The sequence below is a fragment of the Aspergillus terreus genome, genomic scaffold, assembly GCF_000149615.1.
Source record: "Aspergillus terreus NIH2624 scaffold_5 genomic scaffold, whole genome shotgun sequence".
NCBI lineage: Eukaryota > Fungi > Ascomycota > Eurotiomycetes > Eurotiales > Aspergillaceae > Aspergillus > Aspergillus terreus.
In genome coordinates this window covers 1,643,484-1,657,254 of record NT_165928.1, presented here as the reverse complement: position 1 = coordinate 1,657,254, position 13,771 = coordinate 1,643,484, and the positions used below count along the sequence as shown (strand labels likewise).

Sequence of the window (13,771 nt, the reverse complement as noted above, 5' to 3'; positions counted from 1 at the left end):
TCATTCTCCCTCGGCCCTCCGTTCGGACTCACCCCTCTCGTGTAGCCATTGGGTGCATCGCGTTACTGTTGCAACCTTTCTCACCAGATGATGTTACATATGTGACATCGAGGGGTGGTTAATCGAAGGCGACATGACGTTGCTTGATCTCCTCTTCCCACGAGGGGTCCTTGTGATGGGACATGGATCAGCCTACTCTCAATACGCCGGAGGCGATGGTCTAATGGAATTTACAGGAAATGATACGAAGAGAAAGAAAGGCCAAAGCGGATTTTTTGTGCCCAGGTCTAAATTAACGCCGATGATGCTTTTCCCTGTCCCCAGTCCTTCCATGCGCCCTGAATGACACTCAAGATGAGGGTTGTCCGTCGTCCCCTCGCTTCCAGTGCTTCTTCGTTGCCGCATCTTCCAGCGTCTTGTACCGCCATTCATATTGGGCCAGATGCTTTTTCTCTGCGGGCGACAAGCTTTTGCCTTTCTCCGCCAGCTCCTTCTCGACCTGTTTGAGCAGCTCCCATCGTTTGATAATGCGAGCTTGCGCCTCTGCAATGGATGAGAGGTTGCTGTCTTTGGACGCCATGCGTTCCTCGATGGTTGCGTGATAAGACAGCTTGGCATGGAAGAGCGCCATATCAGATTCGTCGTACTTGAGGCCCCTGGCTTCAGGAAAGTTTCCCTGGTTGTATGTGTTCGGCGCCATATGGAACGTCCTTAGGTGCTGACGAAGTCGTGAATATGGCAAGGGGACGACACTCAGAAAGATTGTGGGAGCTTGTTCAACAAAGGGATTGAGACGAAACGTGGAAGTCACGCAGTTCAGACGATGGTGCGTAGCTTCTACCTGACAACCTGACAAGGTAAGAGAAGAAGGATGTGGTTGATAGAGACCGAAGCCAGCTCTGGAGATATGAACTTATATACTTCAATCGGACCAGCAGGATCGCTCCATCCCTGAAGATAATCTGGCGACATCTTCCCAAACCTTCAGTGGCCCATTCAGGTGATACCGGGAATGCCACCGGATGCACTTCTTGCCAATGACATGGCGATTTCCGAAACAAAGAAAAACCAGCGCAGGATGACCGTCTGTCGTTTTCTTCACCGTATGAGTTGGTCTGATTCCTGTGCTCGCCCCGTTTGTGCCAATTGTCTTGTGATTCTCGCCCAAGACCAACCCCCGACTCGTTTGTTCCGCATTGGAATGAATGGTAACACCGTCATGATACCACTGCGCAACTTGCGTCAATCTTCGTTAATTCGGCGAAGACTCCCCGAGTCGGTGTGGAAGTGGCTGACCAGCAAACCGGAAAAGCGCTTCGGGTTGAATTGAGATTCTCATTGTCCTGATGATGCTCAGTCCCCTTCATCTCACAGTGCAAACATGCATGGGACTATATACACCCAGAGGCTGAAACAATGAGCTGCAAACAGTATCATTTGCCATGCGGTCTGTCTGTTACACATGAGCAGAGTGTCTGTTGGAAAGCATGCAAACCAACAACCGAGGCAAAAATATTCCTGCGTAGTCAGATGCTCTCTTGAATGCGGTCTGCCTCCTCTGGTCCACTTCTACAGATTTTGAACCAACCGGTCCTTTGGGAGCTTTGATGTTTACCTCAAGGAACGGTTCATTTCGTCACCGTGGTTTGCACTTATCCCTCCCAAACGACAATGATTAGAGGCTTTTGTCCATGGCGAACCCTCTAGTTGACAGGGTTCGTTTTTGCCTCTGGCTATGAATATCCCCTGATAATCCCCTATTCGTGGTTGCCTTCCGACTCAACTGTAGGTAGCCGCTGAAGTGCGTTGTTGTGTTACACCCCAAACAAGACTGGAAGGTTGGTCTACGGCCCGGTATCACATCAGCCGGAGAGCCCTTCTATCAATAGACTACGGCTATATGAAGTGTCTGGCTTCTTGGATCTTGCTTGTTTGACTTTCGGTAATCTACGGACCCAACAGATGCCGATCTATCGGCCAACCGCCGAGATGCTTCCAGAACCTGGCTTCCAACCTGCTTGATTTTGTCGTCAGCAGAGGCACGGAGCTCTTCCCTCGGGGACGCAGACCCCTCCTATTATGATCATGTGCACCAAACTGGCCAACGGCCTCCCTTGCGTCTGCGGCATGGCCAGTCAGTATACCGATACCACGGACTCTGTTCTGGTCAGGTTGACAATGGAGTTCACGGGGCGAGTGGAGGGTGTCCAGCAGACTTGCCTGGCGGTGTAGATATGGACTTTCCCAGGCCTGCATCCATGGGCCTGTGCTCCGAAACAATGCTCATGCTAATATGTTACGGGCGATTTAGACAAAATGTAAGATCCGACAATCCCTTCGAATCAGACCCTTCATATGGGTAGGTTCCATTGACACCATCCTGGAGAATCCAACCAAACAAAGAAGACTTAACCCTACAGGATCCTGGTCATACGTCTATCTGTACAACAAGAAGCATGTGCACGTCATGCAGAGGAGGGTACAGTGATATCGTCTCAACTGGAACAGATGCTATCTGCGTTGATTATTACACAAGAAATAAAGCGGGCTCCTACCCAAGGAAACCCCGATTGGCTTCTTCCATCTCTTTCTTGGCTTTCTGAATGTCCAGCGACATCTTGACTGGAGCCACGCCAGGTGTCTCAAACACGGCATCAATCTCTTCCAACGACAGTCCCTTCGTTTCCGGGAAGATGAAATACGATAGCACCAACTGGATGCAGTTGTAAACGATGTACACCACCCAGATCTTGTACCCGAGCTTTTCGATGCCCACACCGATGCCATAGGTTTGGACGGCTCCCGCGCCACCCTGGATCAGTCCGTACAAACCCATGCCCTTGGCTCGAAGTGCGAGAGACAGAATCTCCACCGGGTATAGGTTGTGCATGGTGGCCACTAGCAGGGCTGAGAACGTCTGATACAGATATACCCACAGGATAGTCAGTGCAGCAGCCGCGCGGCTCGCCGACAATGAATACTGCCACGAGGTGATGGTTACCGCGGTCTCAAAGACGATCATGGTGCCTAGACCCGCGAAGACGAGGTGGCGACGGCGGAAGCGGTCGATGATGAGGGCCCCGCATGCAGTGAAGACGAAGTAGGTTGCCGTGGTTCCGAGCTGGATGCCTAGTTGCTGTATGCCGTCTTCAATTCCGATTGTTTCGAGAGCGGGGACCATCTGTAGACACCGGTTAGAGGAATTCCTTCTGACATATTATTGGCAGGAGAGGCGACGGACGTAGTAGGTGATGATCCCGCCCCCGTTCCACTGCTGGAAGATGGAGTATAGGAAAAGCACAAGCAACCGGTAGCGCACAGCGCGCGTGAAGAACACGCGGTAATCCCAGAAGCTGGTATATCCCGCGCGGTCATTCTCAATGGACGCCTCGATCTGAGAGATGACGACGTCAACGATGGGCTGACTCACATCGCCGGTCGTGGTGTGGTACTTGGCCACGACCTGACGGGCTTTGTCGAGCTTCCCACGCTTGACATAGTAACGTGGGCTCTCCGGGGTTATCAGATAGATTGAGATGCAGACGATGGCTGGGAATAGGGCTTCAAGCCACAATGGGACACGCCAGTTCCAGTTTCCATCCATACGCGACAGCCCGATCATGGCACCAGTCATGGCGAGACTACCAACCTGGAAGCAGGCCCCGAAGATACCGACCATGAGACCACGCAAATGTACGGGAGCGATCTCTCCGATATACTGCGACGAGGAGAGCAGCGCTGACCCAAACCCCATGAGAAACCGTCCAGCCATGAACATACTGAGGTTAGTCGAGCAGCCCTGCAGGATGCTGGCCGCAATGACAAGTAAGTTTCCGGCGAAGTTGATCCCACGACGGCCGATGATGTCTGCCAGCGACAGGAAGGGCGCGCCACACACCATGCCGATATTCATCAGCGCCGCGATGAGGCCGTACGTGCCGCCGCTGCTGCCGAAGCCAAAGTATGCGTGCCAGGATTTGTAGGAGTTGATACCACTTATCACCGCCCAGTCGATACCGTACCCGGCCTGGTTACACCCCTGCACGAACAGAATGAGGCATAATCGGAATCCTGTCCAGGACCGCAGGTCCAGAGCCTCCTTCGACATCCTCCACACATCTTCCTCCGTTAGGCTAGCCAGCACTTGCTCCTCTACATGCTCGACTGTCTTCGTCTTGAGGGGATCGTCTCGCGCCATGTCGTCGCTGTTCTCTGAGGTTATGAGAACCCCTGATGAAGAAATTGAACACAGGAAGAGACGGAAAACACACAGAGTGTCTGGTGTGGGGTTACGAGCTATGTATATGCAAGGGTCATGCTGGCTTTGATCGTGAGTGACCAGATCCGCCACGGGGAGCCGTAAACAGAGCTCATGGACTGGAATGGAGCAAGTCCGCAGGCTAAATCTGACCGATCATGTGGAAACACCTCCATCTCAGCGGTCTTTACAGAGAGTATCCTCTAAAAGCACCAATCACACTGCAACTCCGCGTTACTGGATGTTTCAGTCCGGCGTCAGTGGCGGCCATCAGGCGAGAGTCTAGAGCTCTCGCCAGCCTGGACAGAGACCAAAGAAGACTATCAGTTTCGTGGGGACAATTGCGGGGGATCGAAGGATCCTTCCCTTGCGAATGGTCTATCTTTACAGTGGTTCCCGTCTTTATTTACGCTTAAATGGGTCGAGGATACGGGAGAAAGTCCACGAATAAGGGAGCACGATTAGGGCTAAGCGAGAACATGAGAGAGCTTGTGAGCTCCACGCCATCTCTCTGCCCTGGCACTGGCTCCTTTCTGTGAGTCCGCTGAATTGGTTAGCTCACTGTTGCATGAGATCTAGTCACGAAAACACAGTCGTTTCGGTGGAATACGGTTCGCGGCCCGCGTATCCCGATCATTGTCCTACCGTGCTCGGGGAAATTCTACCAACAAACTGCACTAAAGAGGAGCATTCGATCCAGGCCTATCTCGTCCAGCCTACCACTCCTGTTGGGGGCAACTGATCTACTAGGATAGAACATGTGCGAACTCTGGTATCGATCCCCAGCCGCCACCTGGGATGAGGCTCTTCCTGTAGGGAACGGCCGGTTGGGTGCTATGGTCCATGGACGCACCACTACCGAGTTGCTCCAGCTGAATGAGGATTCGGTGTGGTATGGGGGCCCCGGGGACCGCACACCGGTCGGTGCATCTCGGTACCTTCAGCAACTGCGACAATACATCCGCAAAGGCGCCCATGCCGAGGCGGAGGAGCTGGTTCGGCGAGTGTTCTTTGCCCACCCCATCAGCCAGCGGCATTACGAGCCACTGGGCACGCTGTTTTTAGATTTTGGCCACCTCGAGAGTGAGGTCACCGAGTACAGGCGGTCATTGGATCTACAGCGAGGCATTACCCGTGTACAGTATATGCACACCGGCGTGCATTTCGAACGCGAGGTGCTGGCGAGTCATCCAGATGCCGTGATTGCCATCCGCGTGCGAGCGTCGGAGCCGGTGGAGTTCGTTGTTCGGTTGACGCGCATGAGCGACCTTGAGTACGAGACAAATGAGTACCTGGATGATGTCGCCGTTGACGATAATTGTGTCACTATGCATGTCACTCCAGGGGGACGCAACAGTAACCGCGCCTGCTGCAAAGTTGCAATTCGCTGTGATGACCCAGATGGTGCCACCATTGCTAGGGTCGGGGGTAGGAAGCTTATGGTTCGAGCGCGAGAAACGCTACTACTCGTTGCCGCACAGACTACCTATCGATATCAAGATATTGATGGGCGAGCTGCGTTGGATGTGGCTGACGCCCTGCGGTGGTCCACTGAAGAGATCTGGTCCCGTCACATTGAAGACTACCAACAACTGTACGCCCGCATGACTCTGGCAATGAGCCCAGACGCCTCTCATATACCAACGGATGAGCGGATCAAGCATTCTCGCGACCCCGGGCTTGTCTCACTGTACCACAACTTCGGCCGCTACCTCCTGATTGCTAGCAGTCGAGAGGGCAACGGCAACAAAGTCCTCCCGGCTAACTTACAGGGCATCTGGAACCCGTCATTCCATCCGGCATGGGGCTCAAAATACACGTTGAACATCAACCTCCAAATGAACTATTGGCCCGCGAACGTCTGCAATCTCGCCGAATGCGAGATGCCCTTGTTCGATCTACTTGAGCGGATCGCCTCCGCGGGCCAGAAAACCGCTCACGAGGTGTACGGCTGCCGTGGCTGGGCTGTACACCACTGTACAGATATCTGGGCCGACACGGCGCCCGTCGATCAATGGATGCCAGCAACCCTCTGGCCACTGGGAGGCGCCTGGCTCTGTTTCCATGTTTGGGAGCGTTTTCTCTTCAGCAAGGATGAGATGTTTTTGCGCCGTATGTTCCCGGTCCTTCGTGGATGTGTCGAGTTCTTGCTTGATTTTCTGGTCGAAGATGCCACCGGTCAGTACCTGGTCACGAGCCCTTCGCTCTCGCCAGAGAATTTGTTCTATGATGCGGAAGGCCGCCAGGGAGTACTCTGCGAGGGTTCAACCATTGACATGCAGTTGGTGGATGCGGTCTTCCACGCCTTTATTCAATCAGTCAACATTCTCAATCTTAACGATGACCTCGTGTCACGAGTGAATCATGCCAGCGAGCGTCTACCTCCAGCACGCATTGGTTCATTCGGCCAACTCCAGGAATGGACCGCCGATTATGCCGAGGTCGAGCCCGGGCATCGCCATGTCTCGCACCTCTGGGCCCTGTATCCAGGACACACCATCCTTCCGGGCCGCACCAAAGATTTAGCAGCCGCGTGCGCAGCCACACTTGCCCGCCGGCAGGCTCACGGTGGTGGTCATACTGGGTGGAGTCGCGCATGGCTGATCAATCTGCATGCGCGGTTGCGAGCGGCCGATGAATGCGGCCGACATGTTGAGCAGCTCCTAGCGCAGTCTACTCTGCCCAATCTCCTGGATACACACCCACCATTCCAGATTGATGGGAATTTCGGGGCTACGGCAGGCATTGTGGAGATGCTGGTGCAGTCGCACGAGGAGGGTATCATTCGGCTCCTCCCCGCGTGCCCGGACAGCTGGAAAGCTGGGTCGATCCGCGGGGTAAAGGCGCGAGGTGGATTTGAGCTGGACTTCCGATGGGAAGATGGATTCATCGTCGGCGAAGTGCTTATTCGTTCGTTATTGGGGTTGAACGCAGTGGTCTACTTCCCTCATGATGGGCCGCAGGTACAGATCCAAGGGGAGGGCATACACAACATACACGCCCCCTAAGGGATGTTTCCAAGATCTACCTACTGTACAACAGAATTGAAGATTTGCATACATTTCAGCGATGTCCAGATTTGCTCAAGTCACCCTAAATACGCGTGGCGTTTTTAGTTCTCATACCTTGGCGCCATCCTCGTTTGAATTTCCAGCAATCAGCACTCACCGCTGCAGCGATTTATCCGGAGACGGGGTAATCTCCATGGATACTGAACACGCCATATGAGGGGAACTACTTGCAGGCCTTGCTAGTCTTAAGGTAGACCGTCCTTCAATTTAGATTCCCGGTCAGCCACAGCACACTAGATATTCATCACCCGACTATCATCTATACGGAAACAACATGGATCTAGCGGCTGTCCAGGATGTGAAAGATGCCCTACGCAGTGACTTCTTTCATGGGTACGCTACGGCGGCAGCACAGGTCGAGGGAGCCTGGAATCGGGACGGAAAAGGCCCGTCGATCTGGGACACGTTCGGCCATACCCAAGGCAAGGTCAAAGACGGCAGCAATGCCGACGACGCAGTGCGCTCCTACGATCTATACAAGGACGATGTTGCACTGATGAAGACTTACGGCGTCAATGCCTACCGATTCTCGCTCTCTTGGTCCCGCATCATTCCTCAGGGAGGTCGCGATGACCCCATCAACGAAGCAGGTCTTCAGTACTACTCCAACCTCATCGACGAGCTACTCCGCAACGGCATCACCCCGTTCGTAACTCTCTTCCACTGGGACGTCCCGCAGGCCTTGGAAGACCGCTACGGCGGCATGCTGGACCAGACCCAGTTCGTACCGGACTTTGTACGCTACGCATGGGTCTGCTTCGAGCGCCTGGGGCCCAAAGTTCACCATTGGATCACCTTCAATGAGCCGGGTGTCTACGCTCTCGCTGGGTATGCCGCCGGCGTGCACGCTCCGGCTCGATCGTCGTTCCGTGATCTCAACGCCGAGGGGGACTCGTCCACCGAGCCCTTCACCGTCGGTCACACACAGCTCGTGGCCCACGGGCACGTCTCACGGCTCTACAAGGCCACCTTCCAGGCGGATCAAAAAGGCACCATTGGTATCACCCTGCACGGCAACTGGTCCGAGCCGTGGGACGAGACTTCGTCGCTGGACCAGGCGGCGGCGGAGCGCGCGCGCGAGTTCGAAATCGCCTGGTTCGCCGACCCGCTGTACCGCACTGGTGATTACCCAGCGTCGATGCGCGCGCAGCTCGGCGATCGTCTGCCGCGATTCACGGCAGAGGAGTCGCAGCTTGTACTGGGGAGCAGCGAGTTTTACGGCATGAACACGTACACGTCGTTCTTTGTGCGCCACAAGGACACACCTGCGGACATCAACGACCACAAGGGCAACGTCATCGTCTCGGATGAGAACTGCCACGGGGTGTCGCGTGGTGCCGAGTCGGACACTCACTGGTTACGGTATTCGCCCTGGGGCTTCCGTAAGCTGCTCAATTGGATCTACTCGCGGTACCACATGCCGATCTATGTGACGGAGAACGGGACCACGGCGAAGGGTGAACATGGTCCGCCGCCGACCACCGGGGTCCTGAACGACCCGTTCCGGATTCAGTTTTTCGAGGGGTATGTGGGCGAGCTGGCACGGGCCGTCAAGTTCGACGGGGTTGATGTGCGGTCGTACTTTGCGTGGACTTTTACGGATAACTGGGGTAAGTTTCTTCCTTGTCTCGGATCGACGAGGTACTGACGAGGGTAGAATGGGCTGCTGGGTATACTGATCGGTTTGGAAGCACGTTCATCGACTTTGAGTCCCCTGAGAAAACGCGGTATCCAAAACAGTCCGCGTATTATCTGCAGAAGCTGTTTACGCATTTGATTAGATAGGCGGTTGACAGATTATATATATTTGCAGCATATGACGCGACTGAACGGAATAAGAACACATGCAAAGCAGTGAGGTTGCTACTATCGCTACAAAACACGAAACGTAGTGCATCCATAATCCAGAAGCACTATCCAACATGCATCAGGAAACCCCTCTCGGAATCGGCCTCGACGCGGTATCTCTCCTGGCTTGCGGCTGCTGCGCAAACCGAACATGCCTTCCCCCCCGATTCGAGCCCGGCGCATTCTCCTGTCGAGCAGTCGTGCTCGCGTCTCTCAACGACGTAGAAGACGAAGAGACCAGAATCGACTGCGGCACGTAACTCGGCGTAGGGGGGACGGATTTTCTCAGACGGAGGATCCCGCGTTGTCCAAACTCGCTCAAGAACAGCTCCCACGGGTCGCTGGGGAGACGCGTCGCATCGTTGGGGATCAGGCCGCGCAGGACGAGCAGGCGGTGCATCGAGGTTTTGAGGGTGGCCCAGTCGGCGCCATCAGGGCGATGGATGGTGCCGCCCGCATCGCGGTTCTTGATCGATATAGAGATTAAGGAGGTGGTGAGGAGGGTGATCTCGCTAGCGGCCTTCATCTGGCCTGGTAGGCTGGGACGGTGGGCTATTGCTCTTGCGTGGTAGGTATCAGAGCTGAGAGTGAGGACTGCGAGACTCGATCGTGTCACATCATGCGTGAGGCGAAGAACAGGATGGTGCAGGTGCAGTACGATGCAATGCAGTGCAGTGCAGATTCGTGTTTGCTCAGAACATTGTGTTTCTCAGGATATACAAAGTACATTGGTCGATATCAAAGAGAAGATGCACAGTTGGCGGTGCGTCAATAAAGACAGAGTCGGGGCTTCTGCGGTCCAATGACGCCATCCAACATCCAATTCACTGCCTTCACTGCGCAGCGTGAATCTCATCTTATAGAAATCACTCCCCGGCGCATCTGTGAAACAAATCTCCTACTTGTTATGGAGATCTCCGCAGGATTCGGAACATCGCCGGGAAGATGAGGGGAAGCCCCGACTTGATAAGGCGACCGCCGTCGTCTCTCCCATTGCTCTTCACCAATCTTTAAAAGATCCCCTGCAACTGTGTGAAACCACCGCCATGAAGCTGGAACACAACAATCCCCCTAAGCTCGCTCTCAAGGGCACCCCTCGAGAGGTAAGATCCCCTCCCCCGGCATTCTCCGTTCCCTACGACCCAGACTAAGATGGTAGATTGGCCTGGAACATGGCCGTGTGCTCCGCGAGCAAATCCACCGTCAACTGGAAGTCTACGAGGAGATGTTCGAAGTCACCGCGAATATGTCCTGGGAGAAAGTGCGCACTCTGGCGGAGGAGTTCCGCGCCTCGCTGGAACAAAAGACCCCCGACCTGTACGCCGAAATGCAGGGGATTGCCGAGGGCGCAGGGCGGGACATTCTCGATGTCGTCGCGCTGAACTGTCGCAGCGAGATTTCGTTTGGGAGCTTTTCCGACGGCTGCACCAGTCTGTCCTGGAAGAAGAACGCGGGGGCGCGCGTGCTGGCGCAGAACTGGGACTGGACGAACATGGTCAAGGCCAACCTGGCGCTCGTGTCGATCGAGCAGGCTGGGAAACCGAAAATCTACATGGTGACCGAAGTGAGTGCCGAGTATTACGGGAATCGAGGGCTCTGGCCTACTGTATGGATGCTGATCGCAGGATAGGCGGGAATCGTCGGCAAGATCGGGTTCAATACCGCTGGGGTGGGGACGTGTCTGAACGCCATCAAGGCACATCCCTGTATCAGCGCCAAGATGCCCATCCATGTGGCGCTGCGGCTTTGTCTGGAGAGTTCCTCCGTGGCGGATGCGCTGCAGCGGCTTGCGTCGCTAGGCGGCGTGGCGTCCAGCCAGCACATCCTGATTTCGGATCCGAAGACTTCCCTAGGGCTGGAGCTGTCGCCGCTCGGCGACGTGCATCTGACGGAGGACCCGAACGGAATTATCACGCACACCAACCATTTCATCGAGAACAGGTTCGTCGAGGTGCCCCCGTCGTGGGCGCCGGGCTCGGACAAGCGTCTGGATCGCGTGCGGGAGTTGGCGCATGACCTGGTCGAGCTCGGCATTCGCGACGAGGCGATTACCGCACCGCTACTGCGTGATGGCATCTTCTCGGATCTGAAGAATGCGCCGCAGTCGATCTGCTGCCAGGAAGATCCCAGTCGACCTCGCACGGTGCGTACTGCGACGCTGTTCAATATTGTGATGAACTTGGATCCGCAGAATCTGGGGGCGGAAGTTGTCGTGGGACAGCCTGGATCAGGTACGGAAAGTGCCGTGCTGAAGATGCCGTGGTAGTTGGTGTCTTTGTCTCTTTGTTGTCTTTGTGGATAATAGCAATGGGTTATGCAACAATGGGCGTTTCCGAAGAAGAAGAAGAAGAAGAAGAAGAAGGCCTTTGTATGGACAGGTATATAAGCGCAGTGGAATTCAATGCCAAGTAGATCATCGAACCACCCAAGCGTCTCTCATTCACTATATATCCGCCTTTCTTTCACTCCCTCTGCAAACACGCCCTATACATACATCTATGTCCTCCGTTGGACGTGACAATGTCGACCTACTGCAACCTTGCCGAAGAGCGCGCTGCCTTGCAGGCGGCCGTTACTGCCAATCTCGAGATGACCCTCGGTGACCCCAGCAAGTACGAGCTGGTGCAAAACGAGCTTGGTGAGCTCCTGGAGCAGCTGGAGGCGCTGGACGAGGAGGACGAGCAGGACCGCGCCAACGGACTGGAGCCCCCCAAGGAGTACGTCTCCTCCTCCCCCCTGCCCGCGATCTCCGAAGCTGATGAGGACGATGTGTCCGACTTCTCGTTGACGCTGTCTCAGTCTGACTCTGAGTCTCATTCCGATGGTAGCGATGGAGAGGCCAGCAGCGAGGGTGGTTCTGAGAGCTCTGACGAGGATGCGGGCACCCCGATGCTTTTCTTTCGTAATTGCAAGGTGGAGGACTGCAAGCTCTGCAAGGGCAAGTACCAGCCTAAGGGCTATTAGTCTTCTATATAGGACCTTCGGAGTATACTAGGTAGTAATGGACGTGTTATCTACTTGTGATCGTGAAGTATAAGTAATTGTTATCCCCGCCCGCTGATTGGCCCAGCCGGAGTCGATCGAGATCAAATCAGATAGATAAGATTACCCCACATTCGTCATCGCAAAAGACAATCATCTCATCTTGCCTTCTCTCTCCGTCTTCTTCCTTTCCTCTTCTCTTCTCTTCTCTACTCTTCGCCTCCCCTATCTCATCCTACATCTGTAACGTATCAACTGATATGGCCTCCGCAACAGGCATCCCCCAGGACCATCCCTACACCATCGAGGCCCGTGAAGATGAACCACTCCTGGGGCGTCGCGGGGATGTCATCCAGAAAGACAACGAATCCATCTTCTTCAATCTTTTTACAGGTACTTCAACAATAGTCTGATGAAATCTACTAAATCCGACTGACATGTCTAGGAACCGCAACCTTTGCCCAGTTTGGCATCTGGATGCTCATCATCTTGATCTGGTCGGGCATCTTCAACCACCCACTCATTCTCTTCTCCGCCCATCCGCTGCTCAACTCCTCCGCCATTCTGCTACAGGTCCAGGCCGCACTCATTCTCCAACCCACTGTCACTCCCCAGCAAAAGACTCTGGGCACTCGCGTGCACTACTCCTTGCAGGCCGTCAGTCTGATCACCTTTATCGCCGCCTTCATCGTCATCGAGGTGAACAAGGGCGATCACCCGCGACTGACCTCGCCCCATGGGATTCTCGGCTTGATCACGTATATTCTGATTATTCTCCAGTCCCTCAGCGGCATCGTGCAATACTTTCTCCCTCGATTGGTCCTGGGCAGCGCCGACCGGGGAAGAAGTGTCTACAAGTACCATCGGTTGTCGGGATATTTGCTGCTGGTCCTGGAACTGTCCACCGTCGCGGCGGCCACTCGGACCACCTTTAATCTCACCGTTCTGGCCATTCCGCTGTGGGCGGTCTTGGTTGCGGCGGTCCTGGTGCTGCTGGGCGTGGGGGCTCGCGTTAAAAAGCATAAACTGGGTTTAGTTTAGGATGTGACGATGAATTGTATTTCAAAAATGATCATAAGGCATGAATAACGCATCGAGATGTAAATGGAATGGAAGAATCGAGCAGTACAACGTAGACTGCTGTGTATTTGGAAGATTCCCAATCGGGGAAGCGGTGATCCGGGCATCTACTTTTCCCTCCTCCACCGCTCTCCTCCTTCTCTTCGTCTTCCTCTACTCTTCCACCTCACCCCTCTACAATGGCGCCTCGTGTCCCCTACGTCTGCCTCAATTGCAGACTCTCCCGGCGCCTCTTCTCCTCCTCTGCATCTCGTCCCAATTCCTTACGACCGGCCACCGCCCCCAAGCCGTCTCCGGACGTCAAACACATCCGCCAACACCCCGAACGCTACTCGAAGAATAGCGTCGACCGCAACTACCCTTCCCATGCCGAGTATCCCTTTCAGATCCTGCGCCTGTCCGAGGAGGCCCAGCGCCTAGATCAGGAGCTCAAGGCCCCTCGATCGCGCATCAAACAGCTGGAGAAATCCATCGGCAAGCTGATGGGCGCCGCCCGGCAGAATCAGGCCACCGATGAAGCGACCACCGCGGC

General features: G+C 54.9%; 6 protein-coding genes across 6 annotated transcripts in view; 4 read left to right on the top strand and 2 right to left on the bottom strand.

Annotated features, from left to right (window-relative positions):
* Nucleotides 1-349: 349 nt before the first annotated feature.
* ATEG_04138 (uncharacterized protein) lies at nucleotides 350-1,044 on the bottom strand (the record flags this gene model as incomplete). Its single annotated transcript, XM_001213316.1, has 2 exons — nucleotides 350-849; nucleotides 1,008-1,044. The coding sequence occupies 2 exons, from the start codon at nucleotides 1,042-1,044 to the stop codon at nucleotides 350-352; spliced, it is 537 nt and encodes a 178-aa protein (XP_001213316.1).
* Nucleotides 1,045-2,551: 1,507 nt separating this feature from the next.
* Nucleotides 2,552-4,198, bottom strand: ATEG_04137 (putative MFS sugar transporter protein; the record flags this gene model as incomplete). The annotated part of the gene is made up of 2 exons (XM_001213315.1): nucleotides 2,552-3,181; nucleotides 3,242-4,198. 2 exons carry the CDS (start codon nucleotides 4,196-4,198, stop codon nucleotides 2,552-2,554), a joined length of 1,587 nt encoding a protein of 528 aa, XP_001213315.1.
* An 818-nt stretch (nucleotides 4,199-5,016) lies between these two features.
* On the top strand, nucleotides 5,017-7,266 carry ATEG_04136 (glycoside hydrolase family 95 protein; the record flags this gene model as incomplete). The annotated part of the gene is made up of 1 exon (XM_001213314.1): nucleotides 5,017-7,266. One exon carries the CDS (start codon nucleotides 5,017-5,019, stop codon nucleotides 7,264-7,266), a length of 2,250 nt encoding a protein of 749 aa, XP_001213314.1.
* A 337-nt stretch (nucleotides 7,267-7,603) lies between these two features.
* ATEG_04135 (uncharacterized protein) lies at nucleotides 7,604-9,114 on the top strand (the record flags this gene model as incomplete). Its single annotated transcript, XM_001213313.1, has 2 exons — nucleotides 7,604-8,939; nucleotides 8,987-9,114. 2 exons carry the CDS (start codon nucleotides 7,604-7,606, stop codon nucleotides 9,112-9,114), a joined length of 1,464 nt encoding a protein of 487 aa, XP_001213313.1.
* A 682-nt stretch (nucleotides 9,115-9,796) lies between these two features.
* On the top strand, nucleotides 9,797-11,443 carry ATEG_04134 (putative acyl-CoA:6-aminopenicillanic-acid-acyltransferase; the record flags this gene model as incomplete). The annotated part of the gene is made up of 4 exons (XM_001213312.1): nucleotides 9,797-9,940; nucleotides 10,041-10,280; nucleotides 10,337-10,741; nucleotides 10,808-11,443. 4 exons carry the CDS (start codon nucleotides 9,797-9,799, stop codon nucleotides 11,441-11,443), a joined length of 1,425 nt encoding a protein of 474 aa, XP_001213312.1.
* A 254-nt stretch (nucleotides 11,444-11,697) lies between these two features.
* Nucleotides 11,698-13,771, top strand: part of ATEG_04133 (uncharacterized protein) — a gene marked incomplete at both ends in the record, with an annotated part of 3,319 nt that continues 1,245 nt past the window's right edge. The window contains 3 exons of the mRNA XM_001213311.1: nucleotides 11,698-12,079; nucleotides 12,436-12,552; nucleotides 12,605-13,194. Coding sequence (XP_001213311.1) covers nucleotides 11,698-12,079; nucleotides 12,436-12,552; nucleotides 12,605-13,194 — 1,089 coding nt within the window. The remainder of the gene's footprint in view (nucleotides 12,080-12,435; nucleotides 12,553-12,604; nucleotides 13,195-13,771) is intronic.